The sequence below is a fragment of the Nerophis lumbriciformis genome, linkage group LG03, assembly GCF_033978685.3.
Source record: "Nerophis lumbriciformis linkage group LG03, RoL_Nlum_v2.1, whole genome shotgun sequence".
In the NCBI taxonomy this organism is placed as follows: domain Eukaryota; kingdom Metazoa; phylum Chordata; class Actinopteri; order Syngnathiformes; family Syngnathidae; genus Nerophis; species Nerophis lumbriciformis.
The window spans coordinates 1906133-1931576 of NC_084550.2; the positions used below are offsets into that span (position 1 = coordinate 1906133).

The 25444-nt window shown below is 42.5% G+C and overlaps 2 protein-coding genes across 2 annotated transcripts in view; one reads left to right on the forward strand and one right to left on the reverse strand.

Moving 5' to 3' along the window:
* The window catches only part of LOC133577720 (transmembrane protein 132B), a 405689-nt gene that overhangs the window by 274259 nt on the left and 105986 nt on the right, over positions 1-25444 (reverse strand). The window lies entirely within an intron of this gene.
* LOC133577711 (zinc finger CCHC domain-containing protein 18-like) lies at positions 11788-14970 on the forward strand. Its single transcript, XM_061931692.2, has 2 exons — positions 11788-12090; positions 12415-14970. Exon 2 carries the CDS (start codon positions 12996-12998, stop codon positions 14601-14603), a length of 1608 nt encoding a protein of 535 aa, XP_061787676.1. The 5' UTR covers positions 11788-12090; positions 12415-12995; the 3' UTR covers positions 14604-14970.

A 25444-nucleotide genomic window follows, 5' to 3' on the forward strand; every position in this document is an offset into this window, starting at 1 on the left:
ATATACAACACTCAACATAACACTCCAATACAACACAATACAACACTCCAATACGTGCACCATGACAGCAACCACCCACCCACCACCACGAAAAGAATACCTACCGGAATCAATAAAAGGCTATCGATGCTGTCATCTAGCAAAGCTGAATTTGACCAAGCAACCCCCCCGTACCAAAAAGCCCTTGATGAAAGCGGATACAATTTCACCCTCACCTATGAACCCACGCCAGGAAACCAGCCAAAAAAGAACAGAAAACGGAACGACATCATCTGGTACAACCCCCCATACAGCAAAAACGTCTCAACGAACATTGGACACAAATTCCTCACTCTGATTGACAAACACTTTCCCAAAGACAACAACCTAAGAAAAGTATTCAACAAGAACAACATTAAATTGAGCTACAGCTGTATGAACAATATACGACAAATCATCTCAAACCACAACAAAACAATTGCAAATGAGCCGTCGGCCCTCAGACAGAGCGACTCCAAAACCAACAAAGGATGTAATTGTCGAAAGAAACCTGATTGCCCCCTCAACGGGGGGTGCTTACAAACATCAGTTGTCTACCAATCTAAGGTAATACGCAAGGACATTAACACATCCGACACATATGTAGGATTAACCGAGGGAGAATTCAAAACCAGATGGAACAATCACAAGGCTTCTTTCAGGAACAAAAACCTGCGAAATACCACAGAACTCAGCAAACACATTTGGGACCTCAAAGACAATAATGTTGAATATTCAATAACATGGCAAATTCTTGCATCCAGCACACCTTACAATAGTGGTAATAAAAGATGCAACCTATGCTTGAAAGAGAAACTGTTTATTATTTACCGTCCAGACCTGTCATCCCTCAACAAGCGCAGCGAAATTGTAACAGCATGCCGCCACAGACGGAAACACCTCCTAGGCAACACATGAGCCAATCACCAAGCTCCTAGGCCAGCCTGTACCCACCCACTCTGTGCCCTATATAATCCATGGTATGTGAATGCTCCCATTAAAATCTCCTGATGATTGAGGGTACCCCCCCTCATGAAACAGGCCTGTAGAGATGAAATAGTCTTGTGATTTTTTTTTTCCCACACATACATATATTGCGCTCTACTACGGTATCGAGCACTATTTTTTTGGATAACCTTATTAAGACATATATATATATATATATATATATATATATATATAGGTGTTTTTTGCCACAATTAAGTAAATATGAAGCCAAATATGCCAATATGAACTAATGAATGAGATATAAAATACTATATTTAATGATGAATTCAATTGTGAAATATATTAAACAAAAATTTTAATTTTAATTGTATCATGGACACCCCTGCTTATTTCAGCAAGACTGTTGTTTTATTCTGCAACGTTTGCCCTGTAGTAGAATAAGTGATGAGGTCATCATTTGTATGCTGGAGACCCCCCCGTGTTAATGTGCGGCTATGACTTCTATACAAGTGTGTGTGCGTGTGTGTGTGTGTGTGTGTGTGTGCAAACAATCCTTCAAAAAGCGTCAGAGGTGCGCGGGCAGGTAGCGACGACGTTGATGGATGCTTTCATCCACTGAAAAGCGTTAATTAGCGTCAGCGGAGACGAGCTCTAAAGAGACGAGACGATGTGAGGTTATTTTTCTTTTAAAGTCTGTTTTTTTTTTTTCCGTTTTTTTCTCCCCTCTGACGAAGCTCACGAGGGATCGGGGCGACAATGACAAAGTGTCCTACAAAAAAAAATGCTCTCCCACTCACTTTTAATGATATGATAATCAACCAAGCCTCAGTTTGCCAAAGCCAGGGAGGGAAAATGGCTGTTCGAGTCCGCTTGCATCGGCGCTGGAGCGGAACTGCATCATCTGCTAAATTAATATTCTTTAATTGCCATTTTGGGGGAAGTATCACTTCCCATCTGAGTGATATCATGCATCTCTTCACTGCGTTGTTGTATGAAGGTGATGCACTCGTATGGCCCTGATACATTCCTGGAGTACACTGGAGAAGTATGAAGGTGATACACTCTTAAAAAAGTGTCAGAAATGTGCAGAGCATAAATGTGGGGATGTCACCAGGAAGACAAACTGAAAACAATGAACTTAAATACTACAGACGTGATTAACGAAAACAGGTGCGTGACTCAAAACGTGAAACAGGTGCGTGACGTGACGGGTGAAAACTAATGGGTAATCATGGAAACAAGACAAGGGAGTGAAAATCCAGAAACTAAAGAGTCCAATAACTAAACAAAACATGACTAAAACAAAACATGATTACACAGACATGACAGAAGGTGATACACTCTTATGGCCCTGATACATTCCTGGAGTACACTGGAGATGTATGAAGGTGATGCACTCTTATGGCCCTGATACATTCCTGGAGTACACTGGAGATGTATAAAGATAATATACCCTCATTTCGCCCTGATACATTCCTGGAGTACAATGGAGATGTATGAAGGTGATACACTCTTATGGCCCTGATACATTCCTGGAGTACACTGGAGATGTATGAAGGTGATACACTCTTATGGCCCTGATACATTCCTGGAATACACTGTAGATGTATGAAGATGATACACTCTTATGGCCCTGATACATTCCTGGAGTACAATGGAGATGTATGAAGGTGTCATGACTTGGTCCTGGGGTTTAGTTTTTCTAGAAGGCAACGGAATGTTGGCTCGGGCGAGACGGGAATGTGAGAACATATTTATTTAATTTTATTCAAAACGAAAAGCGCACACAGTGGCGGAGAAACAACTTGGCTATGAAAACAAATACTTGCACAAAGGCATAAACTATGAACAACAACAAAAAAAAACACTAACTGTGGCATTAATAAACAAAACTTACTTGGCATGGACAAAAAGGAGCAGCGTGAACGATGGACATGAAAAAAGTGTCAGAAATGTGCAGAGCATAAATGTGGGATGTCACCAGGAAGACAAACTGAAAACAATGAACTTAAATACTACAGACGTGATTAACGAAAACAGGTGCGTGACTCAAAACGTGAAACAGGTGCGTGACGTGACGGGTGAAAACTAATGGGTAATTATGGAAACAAGACAAGGGAGTGAAAAGCCAGAAACTAAAGAGTCCAATAACTAAACAAAACATGACTAAAACAAAACATGATTACACAGACATGACAGAAGGTGATACACTCTTATGGCCCTGATACATTCCTGGAGTACACTGGAGATGTATGAAGGTGATGCACTCTTATGGCCCTGATACATTCCTGGAGTACACTGGAGATGTATGAAGGTGATACACTCTTATGGCCCTGATACATTCCTGGAGTACAATGGAGATGTATGAAGGTGTCATGACTTGGTCCTGGGGTTTAGTTTTTCTAGAAGGCAACGGAAAGTTGGCTCGGGCGAGACGGGAATGTGAGTACATATTTATTTAATTTTATCCAAAAAAAAGTACAAACGAAAAGCGCGCACAGTGGCGGAGAAACAACTTGGCTATGAAAACAAATACTTGCACAAAGGCAGAAACTATGAACAACAACAAAAAAAACACTAACTGTGGCATTAATAAACAAAACTTACTTGGCATGGACAAAAAGGAGCAGCGTGAACGATGGACATGAAAAAAGTGTCAGAAATGTGCAGAGCATAAATGTGGGATGTCACCAGGAAGACAAACTGAAAACAATGAACTTAAATACTACAGACGTGATTAACGAAAACAGGTGCGTGACTCAAAACGTGAAACAGGTGCGTGACGTGACAGGTGAAAACTAATGGGTAATCATGGAAATAAGACAAGGGAGTGAAAAGCCAGAAACTAAAGAGTCCAATAACTAAACAAAACATGACTAAAACAAAACATGATTACACAGACATGACAGAAGGTGATATACTCTTATGGCCCTGATACATTCCTGGAGTACACTGGAGATGTATGAAGGTGATGCACTCTTATGGCCCTGATACATTCCTGAAGTACAATGGAGATGTATGAAGGTGTCATGACTTGGTCCTGGGGTTTAGTTTTTCTAGAAGGCAACGGAAAGTTGGCTCGGGCGAGACGGGAATGTGAGAACATATCTATTTAATTTTATTCAAAACGAAAAGCGCGCACAGTGGCGGAGAAACAACTTGGCTATGAAAACAAATACTTGCACAAAGGCAGAAACTATGAACAACAACAAAAAAACACTAACTGTGGCATTAATAAACAAAACTTACTTGGCATGGACAAAAAGGAGCAGCGTGAACGATGGACATGAAAAAAGTGTCAGAAATGTGCAGAGCATAAATGTGTGGGATGTCACCAGGAAGACAAACTGAAAACAATGAACTTAAATACTACAGACATGATTAACGAAAACAGGTGTGTGACTCAAAACGTGAAACAGGTGCGTGACGTGACAGGTGAAAACTAATGGGTAATCATGGAAACAAGACAAGGGAGTGAAAAGCCAGAAACTAAAGAGTCCAATAACTAAACAAAACATGACTAAAACAAAACATGATTACACAGACATGACAGAAGGTGATACACTCTTATGGCCCTGATACATTCCTGGAGTACACTGGAGATGTATGAAGATGATACACTCTTATGGCCCTGATACATTCCTGGAGTACAATGGAGATGTATGAAGATGATGCACTCTTATGGCCATGATACATTCCTGGAGTACAATGGAGATGTATGAAGGTGTCATGACTTGGTCCTGGGGTTTAGTTTTTCTAGAAGGCAACGGAAAGTTGGCTCGGGCGAGACGGGAATGTGAGAACATATTTATTTAATTTTATCCAAAAAAAAGTACAAACGAAAAGCGCGCAGAGAAACAACTTGGCTAGGAAAACAAATACTTGCACAAAGGCAGAAACTATGAACAACAACAAAAAAAACACTAACTGTGGCATTAATAAACAAAACTTACTTGGCATGGACAAAAAGGAGCAGCGTGAACGATGGACATGAAAAAAGTGTTAGAAATGTGCAGAACATAAATGTGTGGGATGTCACCAGGAAGACAAACTGAAAACAATGAACTTAAATAGTACAGACGTAATTAACGAAAACAGGTGCGTGACTCAAAACGTGAAACAGGTGCGTGACGTGACGGGTGAAAACTAATGGGTAATCATGGAAACAAGACAAGGGAGTGAAAAGCCAGAAACTAAAGAGTCCAATAACTAAACAAAACATGACTAAAACAAAACATGATTACACAGACATGACAGAAGGTGATACACTCTTATGGCCCTGATACATTCCTGGAGTACACTGGAGATGTATGAAGGTGATGCACTCTTATGGCCCTGATACATTCCTGGAGTACACTGGAGATGTATGAAGGTGATGCACTCTTATGGCCCTGATACATTCCTGAAGTACAATGGAGATGTATGAAGGTGTCATGACTTGGTCCTGGGGTTTAGTTTTTCTAGAAGGCAACGGAAAGTTGGCTCGGGCGAGACGGGAATGTGAGAACATATTTATTTAATTTTATCCAAAAAAAAAAGTACAAACGAAAAGCGCGCACAGTGGCGGAGAAACAACTTGGCTATGAAAACAAATACTTGCACAAAGGCAGAAACTATGAACAACAACAACAAAAAACACTAACTGTGGCATTAATAAACAAAACTTACTTGGCATGGACAAAAAGGAGCAGCGTGAACGATGGACATGAAAAAAGTGTCAGAAATGTGCAGAGCATAAATGTGTGGGATGTCACCAGGAAGACAAACTGAAAACAATGAACTTAAATACTACAGACGTGATTAACGAAAACAGGTGCGTGACTCAAAACGTGAAACAGGTGCGTGACGTGACAGGTGAAAACTAATGGGGTAATCATGGAAACAAGACAAGGGAGTGAAAAGCCAGAAACTAAAGAGTCCAATAACTAAACAAAACATGACTAAAACAAAACATGATTACACAGACATGACAGAAGGTGATGCACTCTTATGGCCCTGATACATTCCTGGAGTACACTGGAGATGTATGAAGGTGATACACTCTTATGGCCCTGATACATTCCTGGAGTACACTGGAGATGTATGAAGGTGATGCACTCTTATGGCCCTGATACATTCCTGGAGTACACTGGAGATGTATGAAGGTGATGCACTCTTATGGCCCTGATACATTCCTGAAGTACAATGGAGATGTATGAAGGTGTCATGACTTGGTCCTGGGGTTTAGTTTTTCTAGAAGGCAACGGAAAGTTGGCTCGGGCGAGACGGGAATGTGAGAACATATTTATTTAATTTTATCCAAAAAAAAGTACAAACGAAAAGCGCGCACAGTGGCGGAGAAACAACTTGGCTATGAAAACAAATACTTGCACAAAGGCATAAACTATGAACAACAACAAAAAAAAACACTAACTGTGGCATTAATAAACAAAACTTACTTGGCATGGACAAAAAGGAGCAGCGTGAACGATGGACATGAAAAAAGTGTCAGAAATGTGCAGAACATAAATGTGTGGGATGTCACCAGGAAGACAAACTGAAAACAATGAACTTAAATACTACAGACATGATTAACGAAAACAGGTGCGTGACTCAAAACGTGAAACAGGTGCGTGACGTGACAGGTGAAAACTAATGGGTAATCATGGAAACAAGACAAGGGAGTGAAAAGCCAGAAACTAAAGAGTCCAATAACTAAACAAAACATGACTAAAACAAAACATGATTACACAGACATGACAGAAGGTGATACACTCTTATGGCCCTGATACATTCCTGGAGTACAATGGAGATGTATGAAGGTGTCATGACTTGGTCCTGGGGTTTAGTTTTTCTAGAAGGCAACGGAAAGTTGGCTCGGGCGAGACGGGAATGTGAGAACATATTTATTTAATTTTATTCAAAACGAAAAGCGCGCACAGTGGCGGAGAAACAACTTGGCTATGAAAACAAATACTTGCACAAAGGCAGAAACTATGAACAACAACAAAAAAAACACTAACTGTGGCATTAATAAACAAAACTTACTTGGCATGGACAAAAAGGAGCAGCGTGAACGATGGACATGAAAAAAGTGTCAGAAATGTGCAGAGCATAAATGTGGGATGTCACCAGGAAGACAAACTGAAAACAATGAACTTAAATACTACAGACGTGATTAACGAAAACAGGTGCGTGACTCAAAACGTGAAACAGGTGCGTGACGTGACGGGTGAAAACTAATGGGTAATCATGGAAACAAGACAAGGGAGTGAAAAGCCAGAAACTAAAGAGTCCAATAACTAAACAAAACATGACTAAAACAAAACATGATTACACAGACATGACAGAAGGTGATACACTCTTATGGCCCTGATACATTCCTGGAGTACACTGGAGACATTTCTAACCGCCACACCTGGTTAGGCCTCTCAAGAAGTCTGATCTGAGGCCAGTTTGTTCTGTGCGTGTTTTTGTGGAGGTGCTGTTGTTGTGGCGAAGAAGGAGGCCTCTTAGCACAGGCGCTAACAGAGGCAGCTAAAGTGACGGACGGACAAACTTGACTGCCTCGCACGTCCGACTTGCTGCTTTCACACCTTTGTTTACGTCGCACATCAGCGAGCTAATTAAAACGCCGACCCGTCACGTCGACTTAGGCGCGGACGCACTCAGCTGCCGCCGGAACAACGGACGTGGCGGCGGGTAATTCGACGTGTTAGCTAACACCTCGACTGCAAGCTGAGGCCTGTGAAGACCACCTCGGGGGCAAAGTGTGAGCGTGGACTCCACTTCTGGTAACTTCCATGCAGCGTCCTAGCAAAGGTCAGGATTGTGTGCCACTGCTGTTGTTGGGGCAAAGGTGACCCATGTGTGTCCTCTGAGCGTCATCGCTATAGTTGTTGTGGCAAAGGTGACACGTTTGTCATCTGTCTGTCAACGCTGTAGTTGTAGTGGCAAAGGGGACACGTGTGCGTGTCATCACTATAGTTGTTGTGGCAAAGGTGGCCCATGTGTGTGTCACTGCTGTTGTTGGGGCAAAGGTGGCCCATGTGTGTGTCACTGCTGTTGTTGGGGCAAAGATGACCCATGTGTGTGTCACTGCTGTTGTTGTGGCAAAGGTGGCCCATGTGTGTGTGACTGCTGTTGTTGGGGCAAAGGTGTCCCATGTGTGTGTCACTGCTGTTGTTGGGGCAAAGGTGTCCCATGTGTGTGTCACTGCTGTTGTTGGGGCAAAGGTGACCCATGTGTGTGTCACTGCTGTTGTTGGGGCAAAGGTGGCCCATGTGTGTGTCACTGCTGTTGTTGGGGCAAAGGTGGCCCATGTGTGTGTCACTGCTGTTGTTGGGGCAAAGGTGGCCCATGTGTGTGTCACTGCAGTTGTTGTGGCAAAGGTGGCCCATGTGTGTGTCACTGCTGTTGTTGGGGCAAAGGTGGCCCATGTGTGTGTCACTGCTGTTGTTGGGGCAAAGGTGGCCCATGTGTGTGTCACTGCTGTTGTTGGGGCAAAAGTGGCCCATGTGTGTGTCACTGCTGTTGTTGGGGCAAAGGTGGCCCATGTGTGTGTCACTGCTGTTGTTGGGGCAAAGGTGGCCCATGTGTGTGTCACTGCTGTTGTTGGAGCAAAGGTGGCCTATTTGTGTGTCACTTTTGTTGTTGGGGCAAAGGTGACCCATGTGTGTGTCACTGCTGTTGTTGTGGCAAAGGTGGCCCATGTGTGTGTCACTGCTGTTGTTGGGGCAAAGGTGGCCCATGTGTGTGTCACTGCTGTTGTTGGGGCAAAGGTGACCCATGTGTGTGTCACTGCTGTTGTTGTGGCAAAGGTGGCCCATGTGTGTGTCACTGCTGTTGTTGGGGCAAAGGTGGCCCATGTGTGTGTCACTGCTGTTGTTGGGGCAAAGGTGGCCCATGTGTCTGTCACTGCTGTTGTTGGGGCAAAGGTGGCCCATGTGTGTGTCACTGCTGTTGTTGGGGCAAAGGTGGCCCATGTGTGTGTCACTGCTGTTGTTGGGGCAAAGGTGGCCCATGTGTGTGTCACTGCTGTTGTTGGGGCAAAGGTGGCCCATGTGTGTGTCACTGCTGTTGTTGGGGCAAAGGTGGCCCATGTGTGTGTCACTGCTGTTGTTGTGGCAAAGGTGGCCCATGTGTGTGTCTCTGCTGTTGTTGGGGCAAAGGTGGCCCATGTGTGTGTCACTGCTGTTGTTGGGGCAAAGGTGGCCCATGTGTGTGTCACTGCTGTTGTTGGGGCAAAGGTGGCCCATGTGTGTGTCACTGCTGTTGTTGGGGCAAAGGTGGCCCATATGTGTGTCACTGCTGTTGTTGGGGCAAAGATGGCCCATGTGTGTGTCACTGCTGTTATTGGGGCAAATGTGGCCCATGTGTGTGTCACTGCTGTTGTTGGGGCAAAGGTGGCCCATGTGTGTGTCACTGCTGTTGTTGGGGCAAAGATGGCCCATGTGTGTGTCACTGCTGTTGTTGGGGCAAATGTGGCCCATGTGTGTGTCACTGCTGTTGTTGGGGCAAAGGTGGCCCATGTGTGAGTCACTGCTGTTGTTGGGGCAAAGGTGGCCCATGTGTGTGTCACTGCTGTTTTTGTGGCAAAGGTGGCCCATGTGTGTGTCACTGCTGTTGTTGGGGCAAAGGTGGCCCATGTGTGTGTCACTGCTGTTGTTGGAGCAAAGGTGGCCTATTTGTGTGTCACTGCTGTTGTTGGGGCAAAGGTGGCCCATGTGTGTGTCACTGCTGTTGTTGGGGCAAAGGTGACCCATGTGTGTGTCACTGCTGTTGTTGGGGCAAAGGTGGCCCATATGTGTGTCACTGCTGTTGTTGGGGCAAAGATGGCCCATGTGTGTGTCACTGCTGTTGTTGGGGCAAAGGTGGCCCATGTGTGTGTCACTGCTGTTGTTGGGGCAAAGGTGGCCCATGTGTGTGTCACTGCTGTTGTTGGGGCAAAGGTGGCCCATATGTGTGTCACTGCTGTTGTTGGGGCAAAGATGGCCCATGTGTGTGTCACTGCTGTTATTGGGGCAAATGTGGCCCATGTGTGTGTCACTGCTGTTGTTGGGGCAAAGGTGGCCCATGTGTGTGTCACTGCTGTTGTTGGGGCAAAGATGGCCCATGTGTGTGTCACTGCTGTTGTTGGGGCAAATGTGGCCCATGTGTGTGTCACTGCTGTTGTTGGGGCAAAGGTGGCCCATGTGTGAGTCACTGCTGTTGTTGGGGCAAAGGTGGCCCATGTGTGTGTCACTGCTGTTGTTGTGGCAAAGGTGGCCCATGTGTGTGTCACTGCTGTTGTTGGGGCAAAGGTGGCCCATGTGTGTGTCACTGCTGTTGTTGGAGCAAAGGTGGCCTATTTGTGTGTCACTGCTGTTGTTGGGGCAAAGGTGGCCCATGTGTGTGTCACTGCTGTTGTTGGAGCAAAGGTGACCCATGTGTGTGTCACTGCTGTTGTTGGGGCAAAGGTGGCCCATATGTGTGTCACTGCTGTTGTTGGGGCAAAGATGGCCCATGTGTGTGTCACTGCTGTTATTGGGGCAAATGTGGCCCATGTGTGTGTCACTGCTGTTGTTGGGGCAAAGGTGGCCCATGTGTGTGTCACTGCTGTTGTTGGGGCAAAGATGGCCCATGTGTGTGTCACTGCTGTTGTTGGGGCAAATGTGGCCCATGTGTGTGTCACTGCTGTTGTTGGGGCAAAGGTGGCCCATGTGTGAGTCACTGCTGTTGTTGGGGCAAAGGTGGCCCATGTGTGTGTCACTGCTGTTGTTGGGGCAAAGGTGGCCTATGTGTGTGTCACTGCTGTTGTTGGGGCAAATGTGGCCCATGTGTGTGTCACTGCTGTTGTTGGGGCAAAGGTGGCCCATGTGTGTGTCACTGCTGTTGTTGGGGCAAAGGTGGCCCATGTGTGTGTCACTGCTGTTGTTGGGGCAAAGATGGCCCATGTGTGTGTCACTGCTGTTGTTGGGGCAAATGTGGCCCATGTGTGTGTCACTGCTGTTGTTGGGGCAAAGGTGGCCCATGTGTGTGTCACTGCTGTTGTTGGGGCAAAGGTGACCCATGTGTGTGTCACTGCTGTTGTTGGGGCAAATGTGGCCCATGTGTGTGTCACTGCTGTTGTTGGGGCAAAGGTGGCCCATGTGTGAGTCACTGCTGTTGTTGGGGCAAAGGTGGCCCATGTGTGTGTCACTGCTGTTGTTGGGGCAAAGGTGGCCTATGTGTGTGTCACTGCTGTTGTTGGGGCAAATGTGGCCCATGTGTGTGTCACTGCTGTTGTTGGGGCAAAGGTGGCCCATGTGTGTGTCACTGTTGTTGTTGGGGCAAAGGTGGCCCATGTGTGTGTCACTGCTGTTGTTGGGGCAAATGTGGCCCATGTGTGTGTCACTGCTGTTGTTGGGGCAAATGTGGCCCATGTGTGTGTCACTGCTGTTGTTGGGGCAAAGGTGGCCCATGTGTGTGTCACTGCTGTTGTTGGGGCAAAGGTGGCCTATGTGTGTGTCACTGCTGTTGTTGGGGAAAATGTGGCCCATGTGTGTGTCACTGCTGTTGTTGGGGCAAATGTGGCCCATGTGTGTGTCACTGCTGTTGTTGGGGCAAATGTGGCCCATGTGTGTGTCACTGCTGTTGTTGGGGCAAAGGTGGCCCATGTGTGTGTCACTGCTGTTGTTGGGGCAAAGGTGGCCTATGTGTGTGTCACTGCTGTTGTTGGGGCAAATGTGGCCCATGTGTGTGTCACTGCTGTTGTTGGGGCAAAGGTGGCCCATGTGTGTGTCACTGCTGTTGTTGGGGCAAAGGTGGCCCATGTGTGTGTCACTGCTGTTGTTGGGGCAAATGTGGCCCATGTGTGTGTAACGCAGGTGCCAAATGTATACCTTTTTGTATTTGACTGGTATGCTCTTGCTTACTAGTTACTCTTTGAGCGCTGTGCGTGCTTCCTGGTCACGTGACTGCCGCGGTCCAATTAGCTGGGCTTATAAGCCGGTAGCAGGAAGTTGCCAGCTGACAGATCGATTGTTTGCTCGAGGTAGGTTTTTAATCCTCGTTTTTACCTGGAATATTGTGCTAACTAAGTATAAACTAAAATGCCTAATTTGTAACTTTATAGAGCCGACTACCAGCGCCGGAGTTTTTTTTCTCTCTCTCATTAAGCTGTTGGTGAGTCCATATTTATGAACATAGCACAGTTAGCATTTATCCCTCTTCGATTGTTTTCATTGCAACAGTCTTTGTAGCATATTATCAATCGTCTGTATACAAGGTTTATGATTTAAACCTTTTGATAACTATTTGTGTGTTAAATGTACTTTTAAATGTGTTTTGATAATAAGCATGTTTAGTGCACTGATGCTGCTAATAGTTATTTTGACATTTTATTGCATATTGTGATTTTGATGTTATTGATTTATATTGTACAATATGGAGGAAGAAGATATGTTGTGTACACATGGATTTAAAAGAATGTTCCTGGCTCTTACACAGGCCAGGCTTTTCTTGTTTTGATGGCGAGCTAAAGAAAGGAGCATCTAGTCCAAGGAGTATTCTTGGAGGATTCCAGCCAGAAACCCCACCACCTGTTCGGTTTGGGCGGGTAGGAGGCTCTCGAGCCGACCCTTTACATTTTTTTTTCCCATCTTTAACCTGCAGTACACGAGCTGTACTGCCATCTTTTTTTTCTAAGAACTCTAAGTCTGAACTGAGATTTATTCAGATCCAGAAATATTGATTAATGAAATTTGAATTGTATGTATGTATATAGTCACTGTTGTCCCGATTTATTTAATGTTGAATGGCCATTCAACTTATTGTATGTATATATCTGCTGTCCCTCACAAATTGTCTGTCTAATACACGGTGTCAACCAAACTACAGTTTAAGCTCTGCCTTCTCTCTCCAAGTCGAAACCCTAGACTTCTGTTCTGAGCCCATAAAACCCCGTATATACAGTATTGCATTAAATTTGTAGTACGTATAGGTTACAAAATTAGTGGCGAGCTAGCCAGGAGCGAGAGCAGCTTAAGTTGTGTGTTTGTGTCTGTGTGTGGACAGAGTATAACTTTACAATGGACATAATTGAGAAACATGGCATAAATATACATAATGCAGTATTGATTGAGTGTGATACAAAGGCTGAAGAAAATGAAGAGGTCGTGGAATTTTTGTCTAAATACGGTTCGATTGGTCAGTGTGAGATTATTGATGATTGGGAATCTGAGTTTAGGCATAAGTGGGTTGTTGAGTATAATTTTACTGATGCTATTAACGCGCTGCGTCACATTTTGCCTTACACTTTTGTGAGTCGAAATGGTAAAATTTATGAAATATCCGAATTGTCCGCTGTTTGCGCTACTCACATAGAGAAACAGAAAACAAACGCATATTTATCTGATTTAAAAGAGTTAGCTAAGCTAACTGGTAAGGACTTTACGGAGGTCCTCAACGATGTGATGTCCCTGCTTGGTCACTCTGTTACGCAGCTTGGCCCAGTCCAAGCTAAAACTCTGACAACTTCTGCTGCCCAAGCAACACAATCAACTCCCACTGCCTCTACCGAGAGTCAGGAATTGCTCTCTGATCACACTGAACATAAACCCCAATCCCAAACCAGAACCTCTCTCCCAAATATTGCTGCACCTACCTTGAACCCACCAGAAGTCCAACGTTATGTGGTTGAGCACATCGTTAAAAACGAAGACAGCGCGATGCTTCATCTCTCCAGCCAGCGTCTCAGAGTATTTTCTGGGAGGTTGCCCCGGCCTCAGAATGAAACGGATTATGAAACATGGCGTGTTACTGTGGATTTACTGTTAAATGATTCCTCTGTTTCCGATTTGCAGCGATCGCGCAAAATCTTTGAGAGTCTTCTGCCTCCCGCTGCCGACATGGTCAAGCACTTGAAGCCTGAAACACGGCCTGCAGTCTATCTCCATATTCTGGATTCAGCGTACGGCACTGTGCAAGACGGAGATGAGCTTTATGCTAAATTTATGGATACGTTCCAAGACGCAAATGAAAAGGCATCATCATACCTTCAGCGGCTGCAAGTTGCTCTCAATTTAGCTGTTAAGAGAGGGGGAGTTCCATACGAGGAGACCAATAAACACCTACTCAACCAGTTTTGTAGAGGCTGTTGGGACAATGTCTTAATCTCCGAGCTCCAACTCAGGCAACGTAAGCAAAATCCGCCATCCTTCGCTGAACTATTGCTGCTATTGCGCACAGAAGAGGACCGAGAAGCAGCTAAGACCCTTCGCATGAAGCAGCATCTCGGCCCATCCAAGACAAGAGCCGCAACTCAAGCACAATACGCTTATGCTGGAGGGGAAGATCATGAAAGTACAACACTGGAAAAACTTACAAAGCAACTGGCAGATATACAGAGACAATTGACAGCTTTGATCGCCGCCCAATCAGGAAAAAAACAAGCTGTACCAGCGAAGACACCATCGACTGGTGCTGGTTCCCCACATGCCAAACCTGCTGCTCGACACTACGGTTCTGCACAGTCTGGACCAAGACCCGGTTATTGCTACCAATGTGGTGAAGAGGGGCATATTAAAGCAACATGTGACAGTCCCCCAAATCCTGCTCTGGTCTCATTCAAGAAAAGACAACAGGCAGAGAAGCTGCAGAGATGGAAGCAGTCAAGCACAGGTCATTCTTTAAACTGACCCCAGTTCCTGTTACGGGACGAATTGGAACTGCTTTGGATCAAAAATGTCCCAAGAATCTTACAACTGTTACCTGCACTGAGCTTACTCCTTCTTCTCCAATCACAAAAACATGTCTACCGAAAGGGTTGATTGGATCGAAATGTACAAGTGAAGTCCGCATCGCTGGTCAAGTGTGCTCCTGTTTACTTGATACTGGATCCCAAGTTACAACTGTTCCTGTGGCAGTTTATAATAAATATTTTTCTCAAGAACCTTTGAAGTCTCTCTCTGACCTTCTGCAAGTTGAAGGGGCAGCCGGCCAAACTGTACCATACCTGGGCTACATTGAAATGATAGTTACATTCCCCAAAGATTTTGTGGGTGCAGACACAGAAGTAGCAACACTAGCACTTGTGGTTCCGGATTCCCGTCCAGAGTTTCAATCACAAGTACTGATTGGTATGAATACACTTGAGCCATTGTACGACCAATATGTGGAAAGAAATCAAGGCACTTTCCAGCCAGAGACACATGGATACAGAGCTGTCCTGCAACTGCTCCAACTGCGGCGCCAACAAACACAGTTGGGCAGCGAAGGTGTTTTGAGAGTTTCAAGTAAAGCATCAGTTACAATTCCCCCAGGCCACACGGTTGTGGTTGAGGGCTCCATCTATGGCAACACTCCAACTGCAGGCTGTTGTGTACTCATTGAACATCCCTCATCTCCAGTGGCTGGTGGACTCTGTGTGACAAGTTGTCTCATTACCATTGCAAAGAATACCCCCCATAAAGTTCCCGTCATTCTCAAAAATGAGTCAGAGCAAGAAGTGTCCATTCCATCTCAGAGCACCATTGCAAATCTCGTCATGGCACCTAAAATCTTGTCACATCAAACTTCTCTCTCATCCGAACCCATTGCAAGTTCTTCGCACCATTTGCATTTCGATTTTGGTGACTCACCCATCCCAGAGGAATGGAAAGACAGGATTATAAGCAAACTGAAAGAAATACCGGAGGTTTTCTCTTGTCACGATCTGGATTTTGGAAGAACTGGACAAGTCAAACACCACATCAAACTGAATGACGAGACACCATTCAAGCAGCGCCCAAGGCCAATACATCCACAGGATATAGAGGCAGTTCGACAACATCTGCGAGATCTTCTAAAAACGGGAGTAATCAGAGAGTCCGATTCTCCTTTTGCCTCACCTATTGTAGTTGTGCGCAAGAAAAATGGTGATGTCCGTCTGTGTATTGACTACAGAAAGCTAAACCTCCAAACCATTAAAGACGCCTATGCCCTCCCCAACCTGGAGGAATCATTTTCAGCGTTGACTGGCTCAAGATGGTTTAGCGTGCTGGATCTCAAGTCTGGTTATTACCAGATTGAGATGAATGAAGCGGATAAAGCAAAAACTGCCTTTGTTACCCCGTTAGGATTCTGGGAGTTTAATCGCATGCCGCAAGGCGTTACCAATGCTCCCTCAACTTTTCAGCGCCTCATGGAAAAGTGCATGACAGATCTTCACTTGAAAGAAGTTCTTGTGTTCCTCGATGATTTGATTGTCTTTTCACAAACCCTGGAGGAGCATGAAAAGCGCCTGCTAAGAGTCCTTAACCGATTGAAGGAATATGGCCTCAAGTTATCCCTGGAGAAGTGCAAGTTCTTCCAAACCTCTGTACGGTACCTGGGTCATGTGGTGTCTGAGGAAGGGGTGAAGACTGATCCAGAGAAGATTTCTGCCTTAAAGACCTGGCCAATTCCACGCACCCTGAAGGAGCTAAAATCATTTTTAGGATTTGCTGGTTACTACCGAAGGTTCATCCGGGGATATTCCGCAGTAGCCAAGCCACTGAATGACTTGACAAGGGGCAATACACCACCCCGTAGGACTGGACAGAAAGGGTCCAATTTCAAGTCACACGGCTCGAAACATACACCTTTTGGAGGAAGGTGGTCGTCAGAATGTCAGAGTGCCTTTGAAACCTTGATTGAGCACCTAACTACTGCACCTGTTCTGGGGTTTGCAGACCCGAAGAAGCCATACATATTACATACAGATGCTAGTGCCATAGGTCTCGGTGCAGCTCTTTATCAAGAGCAAGATGGTCATTTGAGAGCCATCGCGTATGCTAGTCGTGGGTTATCCACAAGTGAGTCGCGATATCCTGCTCATAAACTCGAATTTCTAGCATTGAAATGGAGCATTACAGCCAAATTTCATGATTATCTGTATGGTGCTAATTTTGTTGTGGTTACAGACAACAACCCATTGACATACATCCTAACATCTGCTAAACTTGATGCTGCCAGTCACCGTTGGCTTGCTGCACTTTCAACATACACTTTCACGCTTCAGTATCGGACTGGCAAGCAAAACCTTGACGCTGATGCACTGTCACGCCGTTCCCATGATTCCTCTCTTGATACTTCCTCTGATATAGATCTCGTCCGTCAGTTCACCGATGGGCACAGCAGTGAACCAGGATATGAAATTTCCCCAGAAGTCGTCGCGGCCATTTGCCAAAGTCGTCTTGTGAAAAACTGCAAATCAACCAGTTCTACCGATTACCCTCCCATCACACTGGTTGAGTCCATGACCACCTCTGCCAAAGCCATCCCTGAGAGTTATCTGGACGAAAATCAGCATGGGTTGCTGGTTGTGCCAGCCTTGTCTATTGAGGAAATCAGGGAGAAACAGAGATCTGATCAATCCATCCGAGAGGTCATTCACCAGTTGGAAGCGGGAGAGCATGTACCCCCAACAGTGAGACACGAGCTTCCCGAATTGGCCTTGCTTCTTCGAGAATTGAACCGCCTGCAATTGGTGGATGGTGTCCTCTACAGAAGAAGGAAAGATGGAGATGAAGAACTTTTCCAGCTCATTTTACCTGAAGAGTTGAGGGCTTTGGTTATGAAAAGTCTTCATAATGACATGGGACACCTAGGTGTTGAGCGAACACTAGACCTCGTACGTTCTAGATTTTTTTGGCCACATATGTCAGTAGATGTTGCAACCAAAATCAGAACTTGCGACCGGTGTGTCCGACGAAAATCCCCACCAGAGAGAGCCGCACCCTTGGTTAATATCACCACCACTCGGCCACTTGAGTTGGTGTGTATGGATTTTCTATCTCTAGAACCTGACCAAAGTAACACCAAAGACATACTTGTTCTTACAGATCACTTTACTAAGTTTGCTGTGGCTCTACCTACCCCTAATCAAAAAGCACATACCGTTGCACGTTACTTATGGGACCACTTCATAGTTTACTACGGCATACCCGAGAAACTTCATACTGATCAGGGACCAGACTTTGAGTCTAAGCTCATAAAAGAACTCTGTGAGATTGCTGGTATTAAGAAGACAAGAACTACTCCATATCATCCACGAGGGAACCCGGTAGAGCGCTTTAACCGAACTCTATTAAGTATGCTTGGAACCTTGGAGCCCAAGCAGAAGAAGCGATGGAAAGAATATGTGAAACCACTTTGCCATGCGTACAATTGTACCAAGAATGATGTAACTGGCTATACACCCTATGAATTAATGTTCGGTCGCTCACCCCGCCTTCCAGTCGATCTTGCTTTTAGTCTTCCAGTCCGAGGAAAGCAGTCAAAGTCACATTCCCAGTATGTTGAGCATTTATGTTCCCGGCTCGAGCAAAGTTTCAAGCTTGCTGCTAGATATGCGCAGAAATCTGCAGAACACAATAAAAGAAGATTTGATAAACGAGTTACCCCATCTAGTTTGGACGTTGGTGGTCGTGTTTTAGTTCGCAATGTGAAACTGCGAGGAAAGCACAAACTTGAGGATAAGTGGGAGCGTGAGGTATATGTCGTTCTCAGCCGTGCTGGTGACCTTCCAGTATATACAGTGAGACTAGAAAGGGATGACAAGGCTCCAACTCGAACTCTTCACCGTGATCTTCTACTGCCCTGTGAGTCTCTTCCGAGTGATACTTGCCAAAAGTCTCCTGAGGCAACGCCTCCTCGCAGGCCAGTGACCAGAAGCCAGCAGCAAGAGACACCACTTAGTGAGAATCATGACAATTCTGAAGATGAAGATGATTGCCAATTACCTCTATTTGCAAACCTTTCACCTGGAACCTTAACTGTTGAAAAAAACATCCTACCATCACTTGACAATGCTCCAGAGTGTATACTTACTGAACCTGTGAAACCTTACTTACCTGATCTAGGGAAGTCCTCTGCCAATCCAGCCACATCGCCGCCTCCATCTGTGGGAGAAGATCATCAACACTTACCTGCATCCAATGAGCCTGTTATCTTTTCAGCTGAAGAACCTGAAATTGGAGAACAAGATAAAATGGATGGAGAAACGGAGAAGAGTGGCCAAGCAGAGACCTCCCCAGAGTCTACCAACCCTGCCCTTACCCAATCGGTTGTGTTTGACTCTGAGGTTCTTAATGCGCCTGATGTTGAACCTGAAGCTATTCGTCGTTCTTCAAGACAGCGACAACCCCCTAAGCGATTTGGTTATTCCACGTTGGGTAATCCTTTTATTTCGGTTGTTCAGACGCTTTTCCATAGTCTAGGAGATGCCTATGGTGAAATACTTGGTACCACCCCTGCAGGGAACTCTAGCTTAGAACTACCCGTTCACATTATATAGTATGCACACGGAGGTGCACTATCTTAAGGGGGGAGGGTGTAACGCAGGTGCCAAATGTATACCTTTTTGTATTTGACTGGTATGCTCTTGCTTACTAGTTACTCTTTGAGCGCTGTGCGTGCTTCCTGGTCACGTGACTGCCGCGGTCCAATTAGCTGGGCTTATAAGCCGGTAGCAGGAAGTTGCCAGCTGACAGATCGATTGTTTGCTCGAGGTAGGTTTTTAATCCTCGTTTTTACCTGGAATATTGTGCTAACTAAGTATAAACTAAAATGCCTAATTTGTAACTTTATAGAGCCGACTACCAGCGCCGGAGTTTTTTTTCTCTCTCTCATTAAGCTGTTGGTGAGTCCATATTTATGAACATAGCACAGTTAGCATTTATCCCTCTTCGATTGTTTTCATTGCAACAGTCTTTGTAGCATATTATCAATCGTCTGTATACAAGGTTTATGATTTAAACCTTTTGATAACTATTTGTGTGTTAAATGTACTTTTAAATGTGTTTTGATAATAAGCATGTTTAGTGCACTGATGCTGCTAATAGTTATTTTGACATTTTATTGCATATTGTGATTTTGATGTTATTGATTTATATTGTACAATATGGAGGAAGAAGATATGTTGTGTACACATGGATTTAAAAGAATGTTCCTGGCTCTTACACAGGCCAGGCTTTTCTTGTTTTGATGGCGAGCTAAAGAAAGGAGCATCTAGTCCAAGGAGTATTCTTGGAGGATTCCAGCCAGAAACCCCACCACCTGTTCGGTTTGGGCGGGTAGGAGGCTCTCGAGCCGACCCTTTACATTTTTTTTTCCCATCTTTAACCTGCAGTACACGAGCTGTACTGCCATCTTTTTTTTCTAAGAACTCTAAGTCTGAACTGAGATTTATTCAGATCCAGAAATATTGATTAATGAAATTTGAATTGTATGTATGTATATAGTCACTGTTGTCCCGATTTATTTAATGTTGAATGGCCATTCAACTTATTGTATGTATATATCTGCTGTCCCTCACAAATTGTCTGTCTAATACACGGTGTCAACCAAACTACAGTTTAAGCTCTGCCTTCTCTCTCCAAGTCGAAACCCTAGACTTCTGTTCTGAGCCCATAAAACCCCGTATATACAGTATTGCATTAAATTTGTAGTACGTATAGGTTACATGTGTGTCACTGCTGTTGTTGGGGCAAAGGTGGCCCATGTGTGTGTCACTGCTGTTGTTGGGGCAAAGGTGGCCTATGTGTGTGTCACTGCTGTTGTTGGGGCAAATGTGGCCCATGTGTGTGTCACTGCTGTTGTTGGGGCAAAGGTGGCCCATGTGTGTGTCACTGCTGTTGTTGGGGCAAAGGTGGCCCATGTGTGTGTCACTGCTGTTGTTGGGGCAAAGATGGCCCATGTGTGTGTCACTGCTGTTGTTGGGGCAAATGTGGCCCATGTGTGTGTCACTGCTGTTGTTGGGGCAAAGGTGGCCCATGTGTGTGTCACTGCTGTTGTTGGGGCAAAGGTGACCCATGTGTGTGTCACTGCTGTAGTTGTGGCAAAGGTGGCCCATGTGTGTGTCACTGCTGTTGTTGGGGCAAAGGTGGCCCATGTGTGTGTCACTGCTGTTGTTGGGGCAAAGGTGGCCCATGTGTGTGTCACTGCTGTTGTTGGGGCAAAGGTGACCCATGTGTGTGTTACTGCTGTTGTTGTGGCAAAGGTGGCCCATGTGTGTGTCACTGCTGTTGTTGGGGCAAAGGTGGCCCATGTGTGTGTCACTGCTATTGTTGGGGCAAAGGTGGCACATGTGTGTGTCACTGCTGTTGTTGGAGCAAAGGTGGCCCATGTGTGTGTCACTGCTGTTGTTGGGGCAAAGGTGGCCCATGTGTGTGTCACTGCTGTTGTTGGGGCAAAGGTGACCCATGTGTGTGTCACTGCTGTTGTTGTGGCAAAGGTGACCCATGTGTGTGTCACTGCTGTTGTTGGGGCAAAGGTGGCCCATGTGTGTGTCACTGCTGTTGTTGGGGCAAAGGTGACCCATGTGTGTGTCACTGCTGTTGTTGTGGCAAAGGTGGCCCATGTGTGTGTCACTGCTGTTGTTGGGGCAAAGGTGGCCCATGTGTGTGTCACTGCTGTTGTTGTGGCAAAGGTGGCCCATGTGTGTGTCACTGCTGTTGTTGGGGCAAAGGTGGCCCATGTGTGTGTCACTGCTGTTGTTGGGGCAAAGGTGACCCATGTGTGTGTCACTGCTGTTGTTGGAGCAAAGGTGGCCCATGTGTGTGTCACTGCTGTTGTTGGGGCAAAGGTGACCCATGTGTGTGTCACTGCTGTTGTTGGAGCAAAGGTGGCCCATGTGTGTGTCACTGCTGTTGTTGGGGCAAAGGTGGCCCATGTGTGTGTCACTGCTGTTGTTGGGGCAAAGGTGGCCCATGTGTGTGTCACTGCTGTTGTTGTGGCAAAGGTGACCCGTGTGTGTAAGTGTGTGTGTGTGTGTGCGCACGCACACACACACACACACTTACACACACACACACACACACACACACACACACATAAAAATAAAGGTGCTCCTGAAACGGGGCAAAGTGGAGGATGATGCAATAACAGGAGGTTGCCATAGTGACTAACACAATGAAGATGGTGATGATGTCAGCAGGAAGTTAGACAAAAAAGGGTCTCATCTATTAAAAGTACTAAAACACGCACAAACTCCACAGCACACATGAAGGTCATCTACTAAACTTGTCATTGTGTCGCCTCAGTGAGGAGGGATGTGTCTTCATAGTGTACGCTGATCATGAGGAGGAGATGCAAATAGCATCTTTTAGTGTGATTCATCAACACTACAACTGTTGTTGTGGAGGAATGGAAAAGTTGTGTGGCGAATAAAACTCAAAAAGAGTGTGACAAACATGTATTTTTTGTTGTAAATTATGGATTTATTTTGAAGGCAAAACAAGTTTTTTTGAGCAAATTAGAGACATTTGGGGGAATTTTTTTTATTTTTTGTGACAAATTAAATGTGTTTTGTAACAAAATGTATCTTTTTGCATCAAATTATAGAATTGTTTCGGCAAGTTAAATAATGTTTGTGTTTTTGTTTTTTTTAACAAATTATACAACATTGTGTTATTTTTGCTACAAATTAAATATTTTTGTGACAAAAATACATGCAAATTGTCATTTTTTTCGGCAAAATTTTAGAAAAATTCAGCTGAATTTTTTTTTAGCAATACAATTTTGGAACAAATTATAGAAATTTTGTGGAAAATGTTATACATTTTGTGACGAATTAATTGATTTTGTGGCAAAATATATCTATTTTACACAATTGTTCGGGCAAATTAAATTATTTTTGTGTTAAATAAAAGAAGGAAATTGTGTCATGAAATGTAGTTTTTGCTGAAAATTGTATATGTTTTTGGCAATATATTTTTTTTAGCAAATTATTTAACATTTTGTGGGAAATTGTGTTATTTTTGCGACAAATAAAATATTTTTGTCACAAAAACACATGTTTTGTTGCAAATTCTAATTTTTTCGGCAAAATGTTTGAAAATTCAGCTGAACTTTTTTTTTTAGCGATACAATTTTGAAACACATAGAAATTTTGTGGAAAATTGTATAATTTTTGTGACAAATGAAATGTTTTTGTGGCAAAATATATCTATTTTACACAATTGTTCGGGCAAATTAAATTATTTTTGTGTTAAATAAAAGAAGGAAATTGTGTCATAAAATGTAGTTTTTGCTGAAAATTGTATATGTTTTTGGCAATATATTTTTTTAGCAAATTATATAACATTTTTTGGGAAATTGTGTTATTTTTGCGACAAATAAAATATTTTTGTCACAAAAACACGTTTTGTTGCAAATTCTAATTTTTTCGGCAAAATGTTTGAAAATTCAGCTGAACATTTTTTTTTAGCGATACAATTTTGAAACACATAGAAATTTTGTGGAAAATTGTATCATTTTTGTGACAAATTAAATGTTTTTGTGGCAAAATATATCTATTTTATGCAATTGTTCGGGCAAATTAAATGATTTTTAATAAAATAAGGAAAATGTTTCACAAAATGTATTTTTTGTTGAAAATTGTATATGTTTTTGGCAAAATAAATTTTTTGTAGCAAATTATACAACATTTTGTGGGAAATTGTGTAATTCTTGCGACAAATTAAATATTTTTGTGACAAAAATACATGTTTTGTTGCAAATTGTAATTTTTGTGGCAAAATTTTGATAAGATACAAATATAATCATTTAGCACACAGTGTGATTTATCAAGACTACAACTGTTCTGAGACTTCATTAAGTACTTTTGAATTTATGGAATTGTTGTGGGGAAATAAAACAATATTGTGTGGCGAATAAAAAAAAAAGTGTGACAAAATGTACTTTTTTAGAACAAATTATATAAATGTTGTGGAAAATGGTATAACTTTTGTGACAATGTAATGTATTTTGTGACAATATATATTTATTTAAATCAAATTATAGAATTGCTTCAGCAAATTAAATAATTTTTGTGTTTTTTTGGTGGTTTTTTTGCAACGGAATATATTGTTGGCAAAATACCAAGATTGTGACAAATTATACAAAATGTTATAATTTTTGCAACAAATTTAATGTTTTTGGCAAAATAACATTTTTGTTGCATATTATATACAATTTTGTAATTATGTAATTTTTGCGCCGAATTAAATATTTTGTGACCAAAATACATGTCTTGTTGAAAACTGAAAATTTTGTGGCGAATCTGGAAAAATTCCGTAGAATTTTTTTTTTTTATATATAAAACGTATGACAAACATTTTTATTTTTATTTTTTATTGCTAATATTTGATTTATTTTTAAGGCAAAACAATTTTTGGAACAAATTATATAACATTTTGTGGAAAATGGTATAACTTTTTTGACAATTTTATGTTTTTTGGGACAGTATTTATCTATTTAAATCAAATTATAGAATTGTTTCGGCAAATTTAATAATGTATTTTTTGGAAACATTTATATATTGTTGGCAAAATACCAAGATTGTAGAAAATTATACAAAATTTTGTGGAAAATATTATAATTTTTGCAACAAATTAAATTTTTTTGTGTTAATTAAAAGAAAGAAATTGTGTGAAAAAATTAATTTTTTTGTTGCAAATTATACAAAAGTAACATTTTTGTAGCAGATTATACAACATTTTTTGGAAAATTGTATCATTTTTGTGACAAATTAAATTTTTTTGTGGCAAAATATATCTATTTTATACAATTGTTCGGGCAAATTAAATGATTTTTGTGTTAAATAAAAGAAAGAAATGGGGTCACAAAACTTATTTTTTGTTGCAAATTGTATATATTTTTGGCAAAATATTTTTTTGGTAGCAAATTATACAACATTTTTTGTAAAATTATGTAATTATTGCCACAAATTCAATATTTTTGTGACAAAAATACATGTTTTGTTGCAAATTGTAATTTGTGTGGCGAAATGTTGATAAAATGCAAATATAATCATTCAGCACACACAGTGTGATCTATCAAGACTACAACTGTTCTGAGACTTCATTTAGCACGTCTGGAATTATAGGATTGTTGTGGGAAAATAAAACAATATTGTGTGGTGGATAAAAAAAATGTTTCACAAAATTTACTTTTTTGATTTATGTTAAGGAAAAAGTATTTTTGGAACAAATTACATAAATGTTGTGGAAAATGGTATCAATTTTGTGACTATATATATATATATATATATATATATATATATATATATATATATATATATATATATATATATATATATATATATATATATATATATATATATATATACAATTCAAATTATAGAATTGTTTCAGCAAATTAAAAGAATGTTTGTGTTTTTTGGTGTTTTTTTGCAACGGTATACATTGTTGGCAAAATGCCAAGCTTGTAGCAAATTATACAAAAAAATTTAATTTTTGCGACAAATGTAATGTAATTTTTGTAGCATATTATATAAAATGTTGTAATTATGTAATTTTTGCGACAAATTAAATACGTTGTGATCAAAATACATGTTTTGTTGAAAACTGAAAATTATGTGGCAAACCTAGAAAAATTCCATTGAATTGTTTATTTTTTTACAAAACGTGTGCCAAAATGTATTTTTTATTGCTAATTTTTGATTAATTTTTAAGGCAAAACTATTTTTTTAACAAATTATATAACATTTAGTGGAAAATTGTATAACTTTTTTGAC

Excerpts from the sequence above, each read along its gene's own strand:
- LOC133577711 (XM_061931692.2), top strand. The coding sequence starts at position 12,996 with ATGGACATAATTGAGAAACATGGCATAAATATACATAATGCAGTATTG.